The sequence below is a fragment of the Aspergillus affinis genome (genome assembly GCF_023601865.1).
Source record: "Aspergillus affinis strain CMG 70 chromosome Unknown NODE_181_length_50734_cov_98_545551, whole genome shotgun sequence".
NCBI classification, from domain to species: Eukaryota; Fungi; Ascomycota; class Eurotiomycetes; order Eurotiales; family Aspergillaceae; genus Aspergillus; species Aspergillus affinis.
This window is the reverse complement of record NW_026515962.1, coordinates 38,149-50,734: the sequence shown is the minus strand read 5'-3', so window position 1 is coordinate 50,734 and position 12,586 is coordinate 38,149. Positions and strand designations below refer to the sequence as shown.

General features: G+C 54.0%; 5 protein-coding genes across 5 annotated transcripts; 4 read left to right on the top strand and 1 right to left on the bottom strand.

Moving 5' to 3' along the window:
- Window positions 1–665: 665 nt before the first annotated feature.
- On the top strand, window positions 666–1,359 carry KD926_003439 (cytochrome P450; the record flags this gene model as incomplete). Its single annotated transcript, XM_053094787.1, has 2 exons — window positions 666–840; window positions 1,049–1,359. 2 exons carry the CDS (start codon window positions 666–668, stop codon window positions 1,357–1,359), a joined length of 486 nt encoding a protein of 161 aa, XP_052950492.1.
- Window positions 1,360–1,818: 459 nt separating this feature from the next.
- Window positions 1,819–4,065, bottom strand: KD926_003438 (catalase/peroxidase; the record flags this gene model as incomplete). The annotated part of the gene is made up of 1 exon (XM_053094786.1): window positions 1,819–4,065. One exon carries the CDS (start codon window positions 4,063–4,065, stop codon window positions 1,819–1,821), a length of 2,247 nt encoding a protein of 748 aa, XP_052950491.1.
- Window positions 4,066–4,843: 778 nt separating this feature from the next.
- KD926_003437 (uncharacterized protein) lies at window positions 4,844–5,350 on the top strand (the record flags this gene model as incomplete). The annotated part of the gene is made up of 1 exon (XM_053094785.1): window positions 4,844–5,350. One exon carries the CDS (start codon window positions 4,844–4,846, stop codon window positions 5,348–5,350), a length of 507 nt encoding a protein of 168 aa, XP_052950490.1.
- A 970-nt stretch (window positions 5,351–6,320) lies between these two features.
- On the top strand, window positions 6,321–8,517 carry KD926_003436 (NAD(P)-binding protein; the record flags this gene model as incomplete). The annotated part of the gene is made up of 3 exons (XM_053094784.1): window positions 6,321–7,018; window positions 7,083–7,199; window positions 7,722–8,517. The coding sequence occupies 3 exons, from the start codon at window positions 6,321–6,323 to the stop codon at window positions 8,515–8,517; spliced, it is 1,611 nt and encodes a 536-aa protein (XP_052950489.1).
- Window positions 8,518–10,979: 2,462 nt separating this feature from the next.
- On the top strand, window positions 10,980–12,378 carry KD926_003435 (uncharacterized protein; the record flags this gene model as incomplete). The annotated part of the gene is made up of 6 exons (XM_053094783.1): window positions 10,980–11,180; window positions 11,248–11,346; window positions 11,403–11,653; window positions 11,710–11,829; window positions 11,881–11,951; window positions 12,002–12,378. The coding sequence occupies 6 exons, from the start codon at window positions 10,980–10,982 to the stop codon at window positions 12,376–12,378; spliced, it is 1,119 nt and encodes a 372-aa protein (XP_052950488.1).
- Between the last annotated feature and the right edge of the window lie 208 nt (window positions 12,379–12,586).

Genomic DNA, 12,586 nt, shown 5'->3' with positions numbered 1-12,586 from the left:
CCACCGAGCATATACCTACATTCAGTTGAATCGATAGGATATCTGCTTAGGGCAATGACCAAGTCAACCGACAATAAGGTTACCTGCTTCTTTATCTTCTATCTCGCTCAAGATTAGATCTCCTTTAACCCGAGGATCCAGGATCAGCGCTGTATAGTACATATTAGAAGTATCTATGAATGTGTAGTACTTTTTATACTGATAAGCCTTCCTTGATTGTAACTGCAATATTATGATCTAATCCTGAAAAGGATCCTTGTAATTCAGAACCTTCGCACAGTAAACTATAAAGCTCATAGTAAAGTGGTACAGCAAGACTGATCTGTAGTTTCTTCTCAGACAAGAACACTGTGAGTTTATTGAATTTAGCAAAAATTTGGTGGATTTGACTAAGCCGTAACCATTCATTCTCTGTAAATGGAGGAATCTCAGTCTGAAAAGTCAGAAAACGATTAATCTGGACCTTTACTTTTAACCTATTATCAATTATCTGATATGTGGAATTCTATCGAGTTTCCACATCATATTCAATATATTTGTCAGGGAAGTTTATAAATCGGCAAATATTCTTTTACTTTTTGGAGGAATGCGCTCGAGGCCGTCCGTATGATCCCGTCATGGCGCAGCTCGGCATGGCGGCAGTCAGCCTGCATTCTACCGCAGACATGCTCACTAAAGTCCTCTACGACCTCTGTGGCCGCGATGAATTGATCACCGCCCTGTGCGACGAGACCAGATCGGTGGTCCAGCGGGAGGGGTTAACGGTGTCGGCTCTGCAAAATCTGCACCTGATGGACAGTACCCTGAAGGAGTCTCAGCGTCTGAAACCGTCCCTGGCCGGTAAGCTGTCCCTGACGTCGCATCCCTCGTTCTCTTTTCATTATCCTTGTCAGATCTGTCTTTCGGAAGACACAGTGACACAGGAATCTTTAGCGGCGATGCAGCGCATTTCCACGGACCCAACCACGCTGTCCAACGGAACAAGGATACCAAGGGATTCGTATACTATCGTGTCGGCGAACCGCCGATCGGATGCGTCTCTATCCAGACCCGGACAGGTTTGATGCCTACCGATCGGTAAGGTTGCGCCAAACGGCAGGGAAAGAGAGATACGCGCAGGTCACCACGCCGTCGCCCGAACATCTGGCGTGGGGATTCGGGAAACATGCGTGCCCCGGAAGAAACCTGGTCGTAACGGAGATCAAAATCGCCCTGGTTCATATTCTGCTGAAGTATGACCTCCAACTGGTCGATGGCTTGCGTCCACAGCCGGTGAAGAACGGCATTGTGATGAGCGCCAACTCAACTGCTGCCGTATGGGTCCGACGACGCCAGGATGATGTTTCTTTGTCATTGTAATGGTACAATCCAATACCATGGGCCTCCTCTCAATGGATTGTACGGACTCAGAAGTCGTCAAGCGAGAAATGGTCTAGTGATGCTGGATGGCGGAACTCTTGCTGTGGGTGGTAAGAGAGAAATGGACTTGACACCCCTTTCGGTTATTTACCGCCCTCTTCGATGTCTTATCCATTGGGGGACAGAGAAGAACATTCCGTGAGACACGGAGGGACTTGGTTTTACTTCTACGAGCTGTAAGAGACTGCCATGTTCTCCGTGGAGACGTTAAGAAGAAACGAAGGAAAGAGGGACACAGAAAAGAGACACAGGCCCGGAGCGTCTTGAAAGGTGCAATCAAGTAACAATTTTAACCCATAAACTCATGACTAGGTACACAGCATGGCAAGCAAAAGGCGAACCATCGAATAAAAAACAAGAACGCGAAATCGATCAGCCCGCAACCGAAACGAAGGCCGACTAGAGACGCGGACGCGTAGGGACGGCCGAGTAGGCGAGGTCGAAGCGGTCCAACTGCATGACCTTGTCCCAGGCGGCGACGAAGTCCTTGACGAACTTGACCTGGCCGTCGGCGCTGCCGTACAGCTCGGCCAGCGCACGCAGTTCGGCGTGCGAACCGAAGACCAGATCCACGCGGCTGCCGGTCCACTTCTTGGCCCCCGTCTTGCGGTCGACGCCCTCGAAGCGCTCGTGGTCGCCGCCGGTCGGCTGCCAGACGGTGTTCATGTCCAGCAGGTTGACGAAGAAGTCGTTGGTCAGCTGGCCGGGTCGCTGCGTGAAGACGCCCGTGTCGGAGCCGTCGTAATTGGCGTCCAGCACGCGCAGGCCGCCCACCAGCACCGTCATCTCGGGCGGCGTCAGCTGCAGCAGCTGCGCGCGGTCAACGAGGTACTGCTCGGCCCGCACGCGCGGCGTCGAGCCGCCGTAGTTGCGGAAGCCATCCGCCAGGGGCCGCAGGTACTCGAACTGCTCGACGTCGGTCTGTTCCTGGCTGGCGTCGGTGCGACCGGGAGTGAAGGGCACGGGGTGGCCCGCCGCGCGCTCGACGGCGGCGCAGCCGGCCAGCACGATGAGATCGGCCAGCGAGACGCGCTTGGCGCCCGTCTGCGCTCCGTTGAAGTCGCGCTGGATGCGCTCCAGCACGCGCAGCACCTCCTGCAGACGCGGCGGGTTGTTCACCTCCCAGTCCTTCTGGGGCGCTAGTCGGATGCGCGCGCCGTTGGCGCCGCCGCGCTTGTCGCTGCCGCGGAAGGTCGAGGCGGACGCCCAGGCGGTGGTGATAAACTTGGTGGGCTCGACGCCGGACGCCAGAATCTCCTTCTTCAGCGCCAAGGCGTCCTCGTTGTCGATCAGCGGGTGGTCGACCGCCGGCACGGGGTCCTCCCACAGCAGCGTCTCCTTGGGCACCTCGGGACCCAGCCAGCGCGCGCGGGGACCCATGTCGCGATGCAGCAGCTTGAACCAGGCGCGCGAAAAGGCGTCGGCAAACTCGTCGGGCTTCTCCAGGAAGCGGCGGGCGATCTTCTCGTAGGCGGGATCGAAGCGCAGGGCTAGATCGGTGGTCAGCATGCGCGGCTTCTGCTTCTTGTTGGCGTCGTAGGCGTCGGGGATGATCTCGGGGGCATCCTTGGCCGTCCACTGGTTGGCGCCGGCGGGACTCTTGGTCAGCTCCCAGTCGAACTTGAACAGGTACTCGAGAAAGCCGAGACTCCAGCGGGTGGGCGTCTTGGTCCAGGTCACCTCGAGGCCGCTGGTGATGCTGTCGGTGCCGCGACCCGACCGGTATCCGTTACTCCAGCCCAGGCCCTGCTGGTGCAGGTCGGCGGCCTCGGGCTCGGGACCGATCTTGTCGGCGGGCCCGGCGCCGTGCGTCTTGCCAAAGGTGTGTCCGCCGGCGATCAGGGCCACGGTCTCCTCGTCGTTCATGGCCATGCGACCGAAGGTGACGCGGATATCCCGGGCGGCGGCGACGGGATCGGGGTTGCCGTCGGGCCCCTCGGGGTTCACGTAGATCAGGCCCATGTGCACGGCGGCCAGCGGATCCTCGAGGTCGCGCGTGCGGATGTCGCTCTGCTGCTTCTTCTCGGCGTCGGTCTCGGGGGCGTAGCGCACGTCGTTGCCCTGGGGGAACCAGCTATGCTCGCCGCCCCAGTAGGGGGCCTCGTCGGCCTCCCAGGTGTCGGGACGACCGGCGGCAAAGCCGAAGGGCTGGAAGCCCATGGACTCGAGGGCGACGTTGCCGGTCAGCAGCAGCAGATCGGCCCAGGAGATCTTGTTGCCGTACTTCTGCTTGACGGGCCACAGCAGGCGACGGGCCTTGTCGAGACTGGCATTGTCGGGCCAGCTGTTCAGGGGCGCGAACCGCTGCTGGCCCTGACCGCCTCCGCCGCGACCGTCGAAGACGCGGTAGGTGCCGGCGCTGTGCCAGGCCATGCGGATGAACAGGCCGCCGTAGTGCCCGAAGTCGGCGGGCCACCAGTCCTGCGAGTCGGTCATCAGGCGATGCAGATCCTTCTTCAGGGCGTCGTAGTCGAGGCTCTTGAACGCGGTGGCGTACTCAAAGTCCTTGCCCTGGGGGTTACTGGCGTCGGCATGCTGACGGAGAATGCCCAGACGCAGCTGGCTGGGCCACCAGTCTTCGTTTTTGGTGCCACCGCCGGCCATATTGGCCGGCTTCTGGCCGTGGGGGAAGGGACACTCGCTCATGATGCAATCTGGGGGGGGAGAGAGAGAGGGAAAGACGGGGTGGGGAGAGGATGGGGAGAGGATGGGGAAGAGGAAAGAGACAGCAGCGCAGCAGCCCGAGGAGACGGAGGGGGCAGTTTTATAGGCAGCGAATGACGGGAAAGGGATTGCGAAACCCGCGGGAATCAGAGGCGAAGAGAAAGAAATGAGGACAGAGGAGAAGATTCGGCAGGAAAGGATGGACAGAGCTAAAGCAGAGCTGGGCCGAGCTAAGGCCGCGGGGCTGGCGTCCTGGCGAATCAGGCCGACACGCGATCTGCGGGGGAAGAAGGCGGGGTATCAGGCAACGAGGCAGTCAGGCAGTCAGGCAGTCAGGAATCCGACAACCAGGCAATCAGACCGTCCGAATAACTCAGCAGCCTTGATCAGCCAGTTCGTCCGTTACTCAATGGCAGCCCTGGCCTTTTATAAGAACCGTGGATGGGTGGCAAGCAACCGAACTCGCCGGTTGCACGGAAATCGTGTTACTCAGACCCTGTGGTCATCCGCAGGCAGGGGATTAGCAATTTCCAAGCGGCGGCGGTCCAGACCAGGATTCACCTGCCTGATTGGGACTGCTCTCCCCGCACGCCTGAGGCACCCAGACGGTCGATGATGTCTTGCTGATTCATCCACTGATTCCCGGCTGCCCGATTTGTCAGGCCGCCGTCCAGACTCCAGAGTCTCCTGACCGAGCTCGGTCTTTGTCATCCTTGGTTCTTTCATGTTGCTTCCTGTCGGAGCCTTCACCTTCACCACAATGAAGGCAATGGGACCTCCCCGTTTGCGCCATCCACGGGCCACCGAGCAGGCGGATATAAATCCCGTCGCCCTGCGTCCGCGGCTGACCCCCAACGGTTGCGGAACGATGCCCTATCACTATATCTACATCGGCCCCTTCGAGAAGGGCGCCGTCAAGCGCCGTCGCCATTGGGTCGCCGTCTCGCGGGCCATCCTGGCTATCGAACGGCGATACAAGATCTTCGCCGCCTGGAACGAGGACTTGATGCACGATCACTTTCTCCTGCTGCTTTGTTCCCCGCACGTGCCCGACACCCATGACGGGGAGCTGAACCTGCTGCGAGACGCCCTCGACGCCCTCGACGCCCTCCAGGGCCACCGGGAAGGGTACGAAGTGTCTTCCCTGCCCTCCATGTTCGTCCTGCCCTCCTTCGGTGACGACGTAGTGCGCGAGCCCCCCCGGTTCTATCGAATGAAGCGGGCGGAGCGGGAGAAAGCTGCCAGTCAGAATTCCCCGCCTCCATAGATTGCATCTCGGCCAGATAGTCATGCCATACCCACTAGGGTTGTTTTTCTCCTTACAACGGATCCTGCGTCACACAATCCCCCCCCCGTGAATCGCTAATTTGGAGCGTCGATTGATACCGGCTCATGGCAAACCTCGTAAACCCGCGAATTCATGCGCAAAATGAGAATTATCTCCTGTAAATCGAAGTGGCATGTCCAAAGAAGGCTATGCCTCGTTCTAGGTCCTAGAGGGGTGTTGAACTGAGCTTGAAGCCGGTAGTTAATTGAGCCCCGATTTGTAACCCGGACACTTGCGGCCAGGCAAAGGGACCGATTAAATGTCATCGGCAGTCCAGGCCTTAGGGAGTAAGAGTCAGCTCGGAAACATTTGACCAAGAGATTCTAAACTTCGTTCCCCGGGGCCCTAGCGGCTCGTCCCGAGGCAGTCAACACTACTGGAAATTTGCTATCCGCGTCCAGTTTCGGCGTGGGGGCCAGATTGAAAGAAATGCAGACTGTCAGGAGTCATCCGAGTCAAGGGACGGACAATGGCGTGAAAAGTCCCCGAGGGATGAACTGTCTCTCCCCTCGTCAGATATAGAAGCGGCAGGCCTTCACCCCCTCCTACTCAACCTTCGCCTATACATCCACCATCGGTAGAACTTCCTCCCACGGCTTTCCCTACGACCAAGCACACTAAAATGGCACCCACCAAGCTTCTTCTGACCGGGGCGATCGGATACATGTGAGTCAGAATCACGTCCCAGGACGCGGCGCCGAGGCAAATGTCTAACAGGGTCTAGCGGGGGGACTGTACTCACCCAGCTCCTGGATTCGACGATACCGCAGATTAAGGCCTTGACCATTTCCGTTCTGATTCGGAAAAAGAAGCAGGCCGACGCCTATCTTTCCAAAGGAGTCACTCCCATCATCGTCAACGGCTTTGAGGCCACCGAGGATCTTCGACGCATCGCTAGCGACCATGATATATGATCATTCACGCCGCCGATTCATCGAGTCCTGCCGCGGCCAGAGCGTTGATTCTAGGCCTCGCAGATACCCAAAACAGCAGCAAGCCCAGGTACTTTCTCCATATCAGCGGAACTTCGAGTCTGGGCGATCGGCCCATCACGAAACGAATCCTGGAATCTAGGGTCTTCTCAGACAAAGACGACATTTACGGCTACTTGAAAGAACGCGAGGCCGGCGAGTCTTACGCGCAACGCGCCACCGACATCAAGACTGTGCAAGTCGGAGAGCAAGCCGGTATCGGCACCTTGGTCGTGAAGGCCCCTCTCATCTACGGCAGGGGCACCGGGCTTTTTAACCAGCAGTCGTTCCACATCCCCGCACTCAGCCATGGCGCCGTTGCCGCTGGACAGGCCGAGTACGTGGGGGACGGTGCCGGGGTGTGGGATTATGTTCACGTTGTCGATCTCGCCGGCCTGTTTGAGCTTCTCGTCGGTCGCATCCTGCGGGGCGAACCGGTATCGACTGGCCGACAGGGCTTCTACTTTGCCGAGACCCAGAGGCATTCTTGGAAGCATTTGGCAGAGGGAATAGCGAAGGCTGGCCACAGTCTGGGGCGTTTGACCTCACCAGTGCCACAATCAATCACCCTGAAGGAAGCTTCCGAGAGATATACAGGCGGAGATGAGCATGTGGCCGAGGTTGGCCTAGCGCCAAAGTATGTATAAATTTATAATCCCTTCCGAAATTCGGTGGTGCGTGGACTGATGGTCGTTGCTCAGCTCTTTCACTTCCGCACAACGAGCTCGAGAGCTGGGCTGGAAGCCATCGGTCGGCATTGAGCTTCAACAGACTGTCCAAGATGACTTTACACTTCTGTTCGGTTGTGCACAATCCGGGTGAGCAATTTCTTGGAGCTTGCGGATCAAAGACTTGCGTCTTAGCCTGGTATAGACAACGAAGCATGTCTCCGTAAGCGAAGACATTTGAATAATGTTCACCAAGTATTTGTATCGCCAAAGGAATTCTTGGGATACTGCCAGTCACTGCGTGAAGATGAAGTCTGAATCCTGTCGACTGGATACTAAGCGCCTCGTTAATGGGGCTAAGTTGTGCGCCGTCATTCCACCGCATTCGGCTTGTAATAGGGAAGGTCGCCCAAAATCGTCAATCTAGGCCAGCTCCTTGTCGTGTTGACCGGAAGAGAGGTTCATAATGATGCTTTCTAATGGACTATTCCGTCATTGCGGCCTTTGTGTCATTATAACGTTACTTGGGTAATGTCGACAATGTAGACAAAGGGTACCATGGGTCTTCATGGGCTTTGCCGGTAACCGCCGGCTATCGAGGAATTGCCAAACAATAAATACAACCGTCTAGATCCTCTCGCATGATTAGCTTAGTATCGGCCGAATAACCAGGCGATACCAGCGGAATACCCATTGTATCGACCTCGCCGCCCCGTTTTGGTCAATCCGAGGGGTTACACTCGGGCTTCTAGTCAGGACTCAGAACAGAAGTGATACTTCGGTAGCAGGCACTATGGCAGTCCGTTTCCGAATCTCAAGGCGTGGGGACGTCTGCGTGGAGAGCCCAGAGGGTAAACAAGAGGTGCTGGAGTTCTTGGAACATGCGATGGGTGCACACTATATCTTCCTGGAAAGGATTGGTAATCGCAGTGAGAAAAAGGAATACAAAGTGGTTTGCTTGGTATTTAAGGACCAAAACTACCTGTTCTTTGTGAGAGGGACATTCCTAATTTCGTTACATCAGCGCGGGGTCCTTAACGATCGTGAAGAGATGCTTCGTGTTGTGAACCTCCATGCTTCCCTGCTAGTTGGAAAGGATCGCTCTGCTCTATATGAAAACTGGGTTTGCGCAAACGAGGCCCTCGCATCGACATACTTTGTGATGAATCGCGCGGCCATGAGATGGGGCGAGTGCACTTACGACGACGCTAAAATTAAACGTGAGATTCGTTGGCTTCACATCATTGACGAGTTCATAGATTCGTTGATAGGCCGCCACAACGATGGGCCTCTTGGGGTTGAAATCCACCTGCGTACGCGTCATAAAACATTCTTACAGACGCTAAAGACGGAGTATGGCATTGCAACAGACGAAATTCCTCCCAAAAAGCCAACTGTGGCTGTATTGAAGGTTAATCAGTTCGACGAAGCTCTCCATCGGTACAAAATGGACGACCTTGCGGGTTGAACACTTCGGGCTGTACCGGGGAGCTGGAGGCCCCATTCTAAATTGTCTTTCCCTTCGTAGTCTTTGTGCTGTCTAGAGTTGGTGTCAACGGTTGAATCTTGTATCCCATATGACCGGAAGCTCAGCACTAGGGATCCAATAGGGTACCATGGCTACTTGATTATGGGGCAATATTCTACATTTCTATTGAGTTCTTTCAGTATTGCTATAAGGATATACAAAATTGATATTCACTGTATGCAGACTTTTCATTTTTTACAGTGATGTTCGAGTTTGGACAGGGAGGTCCCTATGAAAATTATTATTCGCATTTAGTAAATGACAAATGAAATTTAAATCTCGTTAAAACAAATATTGTGTTGAAAAAAAGACCTAGATGATATTAAGCAGTAAAACGAAGTGTCCTAACAACGCAAGAGGAAAAAGAGCCCAGAACCTAGAATCACTCATACAAGAAGACCTGTAATAGCGCCGTGCAAAATTCTGAATAAGATAATAGATTAGGACACGTGAACAATGCTAGAAGTAGTTATTAGAAGCCAAAATTGTATCGACAAAACCATGACCGCTCTGTACAGAGCCACTATAACATGGCAATTAGGTCGGTACAGCAAGCAGGAAGCCACATGTAGATTAGTCTGGAAAGATATCATAGTATATCAGGAGCTGGTGGCCATATAGAGTAGCACCTCATGGCCACCTGCTCAGGAGTCAGGCAAAGAGGCAAAGCTAGCCATCCCAAACCAGACGGATCATCTTCAGCCAAACCGCAATGTCTTGACGCGATCAAAGCAGAGTAAGCCACCTGGGCGATAATCAAGGTATAGCCTTCTGGACTAAGTATCTTGATAGGATGATATACGGAGTATGGCTGTTCCCCGGTATAACCTGCATGCTGACCCCGGAATGTCGCAGTGGCGATGCACTACAGCCCCAGGAAAACAAAGGAAGCCCAAATAAAAACTGCAGAACAGCCTGGGAGTATCGTACTAGTCGAAGGATCCGAACAGAACAAAGGAACGATCGACCGACGAACTGCTGGAATTAGGGGAACTATCGCAGATCATGCGTCTAGTTGTTGCATCTTTCTACCGTCTGACCACCACATTCCTGGTGATCTCAAGACTGCCTTGCTAGCGAGTCATGCAATACAGAACCCCTGCAAGGATCCGGTTACCACATGTCTCCACTGCGCTTTCGCCCCCCACCATCTCCTCGTTCCCGGCCTGGGCATTTGCATTCTGTTCTAGTAGCAGAATTAGATTGCACTGCCTAATTCATTGCTATTTACATATTCGCAGCCCTCACTTGTCCAGTACTGCTTTATCCGCCAGGGTGAGAAAGAAAAAAAAGGGGGGATTTCTGAACTTATCGCTAATTGAAATTTAAAATGACACGTTAGAGCCCTTGAAAACGTGTGTGGGTTTAACTGTGTATCCTTTCGGGTCCGAAAGGTTTTTGGTTGCTTCAAGCTGTCAGACGAGGGAATGGATAAGGCAATAAAGGGATAACGACTCGGACCACTATGAAACAAGCATCGAGAACTCACAAGGGGTATAGAGAGTCATTTTTTCATTTTTGACGCCCGAGAAAACGAGGAAGCGGAAAAGGGTAGCTTAACCTCAGAAGGTAATCTGCACTGGGGAGGGTGCAGCCAGAGTAATCATCGAAGTGACCTGGTGGTGGTGACTGTATACCTGGGCTTTATTACTATCTCGCTACTAATTTTGGTTTGGCTTCTGCGCCATCGCGATCTTATTCCTGGGCCTGCTCTTGCCAGCCCCTTGAGAACGAAGGATTCTTAACCCCGACCGTAGTCACTATGTCGACATCTTGCAATATACAAAGAACGGTGCCGTTGAGCACTAGCGAAAAGCCAAAGTATCCCGAATAGGTTCAATGTCTCTGTAATCAGCCCTTTCACGCGAGTTCCCGTAGATCGCTCTCCGGGAGAACCGAATGTGGTTTCTCTCCCGCACGCTATCGAGCTGACTGTATTTGTCCCCGGACAAGGGGCATCCGCTTGGCGCGTGGGAGTGGGGAGGCGTGGCAATAGCGGGTCTCAAGTATTCCACGAGCCCTGGAAGATGATAGTCGTGCATTCACGTGGAGGAGGTTGGGACCAATTTGTGAGACCAGCCATCCCATTCGATTGAGCATCCCCTCATTGGCTCCAATTCAGCGGTGCGCTCTTCCCCCGTCAGATTCGACTATGTAGCCCCAAGGTAGTACCGTCCTGGCATGCAGCCCGAACCAAGGGGTCCTCTGTAAGACGGGCAAAGAATGCTGGAAAACCGCCCAATTGAGTACCGTAAGCCGCTCAATCAGCAAGGGCGCAACCCCCCCTGCCCGGAGGGTGTAGTGAAGTGATATCGAGTAACACCTTCATTTTATAACCAACTGCGTCGCATGTTTCTACTAGCATGCTGTGTCTCTTCTCTACTGCATAGCATCTCGCAGCAATGGAAAGCGTATCGAGTCTAACACCCGAAGAAATCGCCTACTACCAGGCCCATGCGGATGATAATCGCCAATCGAGCAAGACAGCTGCCGACATTGTTGGGATCGTGCTCACTCTTGTAGCGGTGGGGGCACGATTGTTGGCGCGAATCCGCTCGGGGGCTCGATTGAGCTGGGACGATTATCTTATTTTTCTCGCTCTGGTGAATAGACCCCGGAAACCACGGCGGAGGAGCGCCTAGTTAAAGCTGCTAATGAACCGTGGGGCAGATGGGCCAACTGTCGTATGCCATCTTGTTATTCCTGTCCAATGCAAACGGCGATGGCCGGCACATGATCTTTGTTAAAGACCAGAAGCGCTTTGTACAGGTATGATGTCTCTCTGGCCGAGACTCAGAGGAATTGAATTGACCTCATGAAAAAAGGAAAGTGCCGCAAATGCGATCGTGTACGCGATCACCGTCATGGCCACCAAGATATCCATCTTATTTCTGTATCGTCGTATCTTCCCCACGAGATCGCTCTTGCTGGGCGCCTATTTCGTGGGCGCAACCGTCATCGCATACAACGTTGCTTTGGCATTCGTCGCTGCCTTCCAGTGCGTGCCTTTTTCGTCGATGTGGACTGGGGAGCCTGGGAAATGTATCGGTATCTCCGTGCCGTTTACGATCTTTGCGTGGGTTCACCCCGGACAATACTACCCGACACTCAATTTGACTAACTATGGTGAAGCGTTGTAAACGTGGTCACGGACTTTGCCATCTTGGCACTCCCCGTCAAACCCGTATTGGAGCTGCACATGCGAAGGAACCGCAAAATCCAAGTGTTGACCATCTTCCTCCTAGGCGGGATGTAAGCTGTCTCCCTCTCCCCTTTTCCCGCTACCACCGATCTAATACCTAGGACTAGCGTCTGTATCTTCGGCATAATCCGTGTAGTCACAATAGCCACCATGAATCCAGTTGATACCAGCTGTAAGGAAGAACCCTCCCCTCCAAAGATCTCACCGGGCTGATTCTCCCAGACAACGCCGTCTTCTTCAGTATCTGGTCCTATATGGAAGTTTCCGTCGGAATCCTAGCAGCTTGCCTTCCTACCTTTGGTCCCCTTTTCACGCACCGCCGGAAAGATCCATTCCGGACTGAGACTCACAGTTCGTCGAGTTCAAGCCGACTGTGGAAGCTGATCAGCACACGGTCACGAGAAACGCAGCAGAGTGACACGTTGAACACAGGGAACTCGGATTTGAGTGACTCCTGGCCGGAGGCCGGAACCGTGCACAGAAGCACTATACAACTGGATAGTCTTTGTGAGGGTAGGAAGAAGGAACAGGAACAGGTACCTCGGTCGCCGAGTATTATGGTACAGAAAGATATGCATCAAAGCGTGAAGTTTGTTTAGTTGATCCTATACCAGGATCGGATAGTGGGATGATACCACGGGATGTGCTTTCATGTTCGATGAGTGGTTGAATTGGATATAAATGGGCGAGACTAGGTATCCTACAGTCTGAAATGATTCAAATGTTAGGACCAAGAAGAATACAGAATAGATTTGAAGCGTTTTTGCAAGATCAGTACCGAGAGAAGTATTCTATGAAGGATGGCAG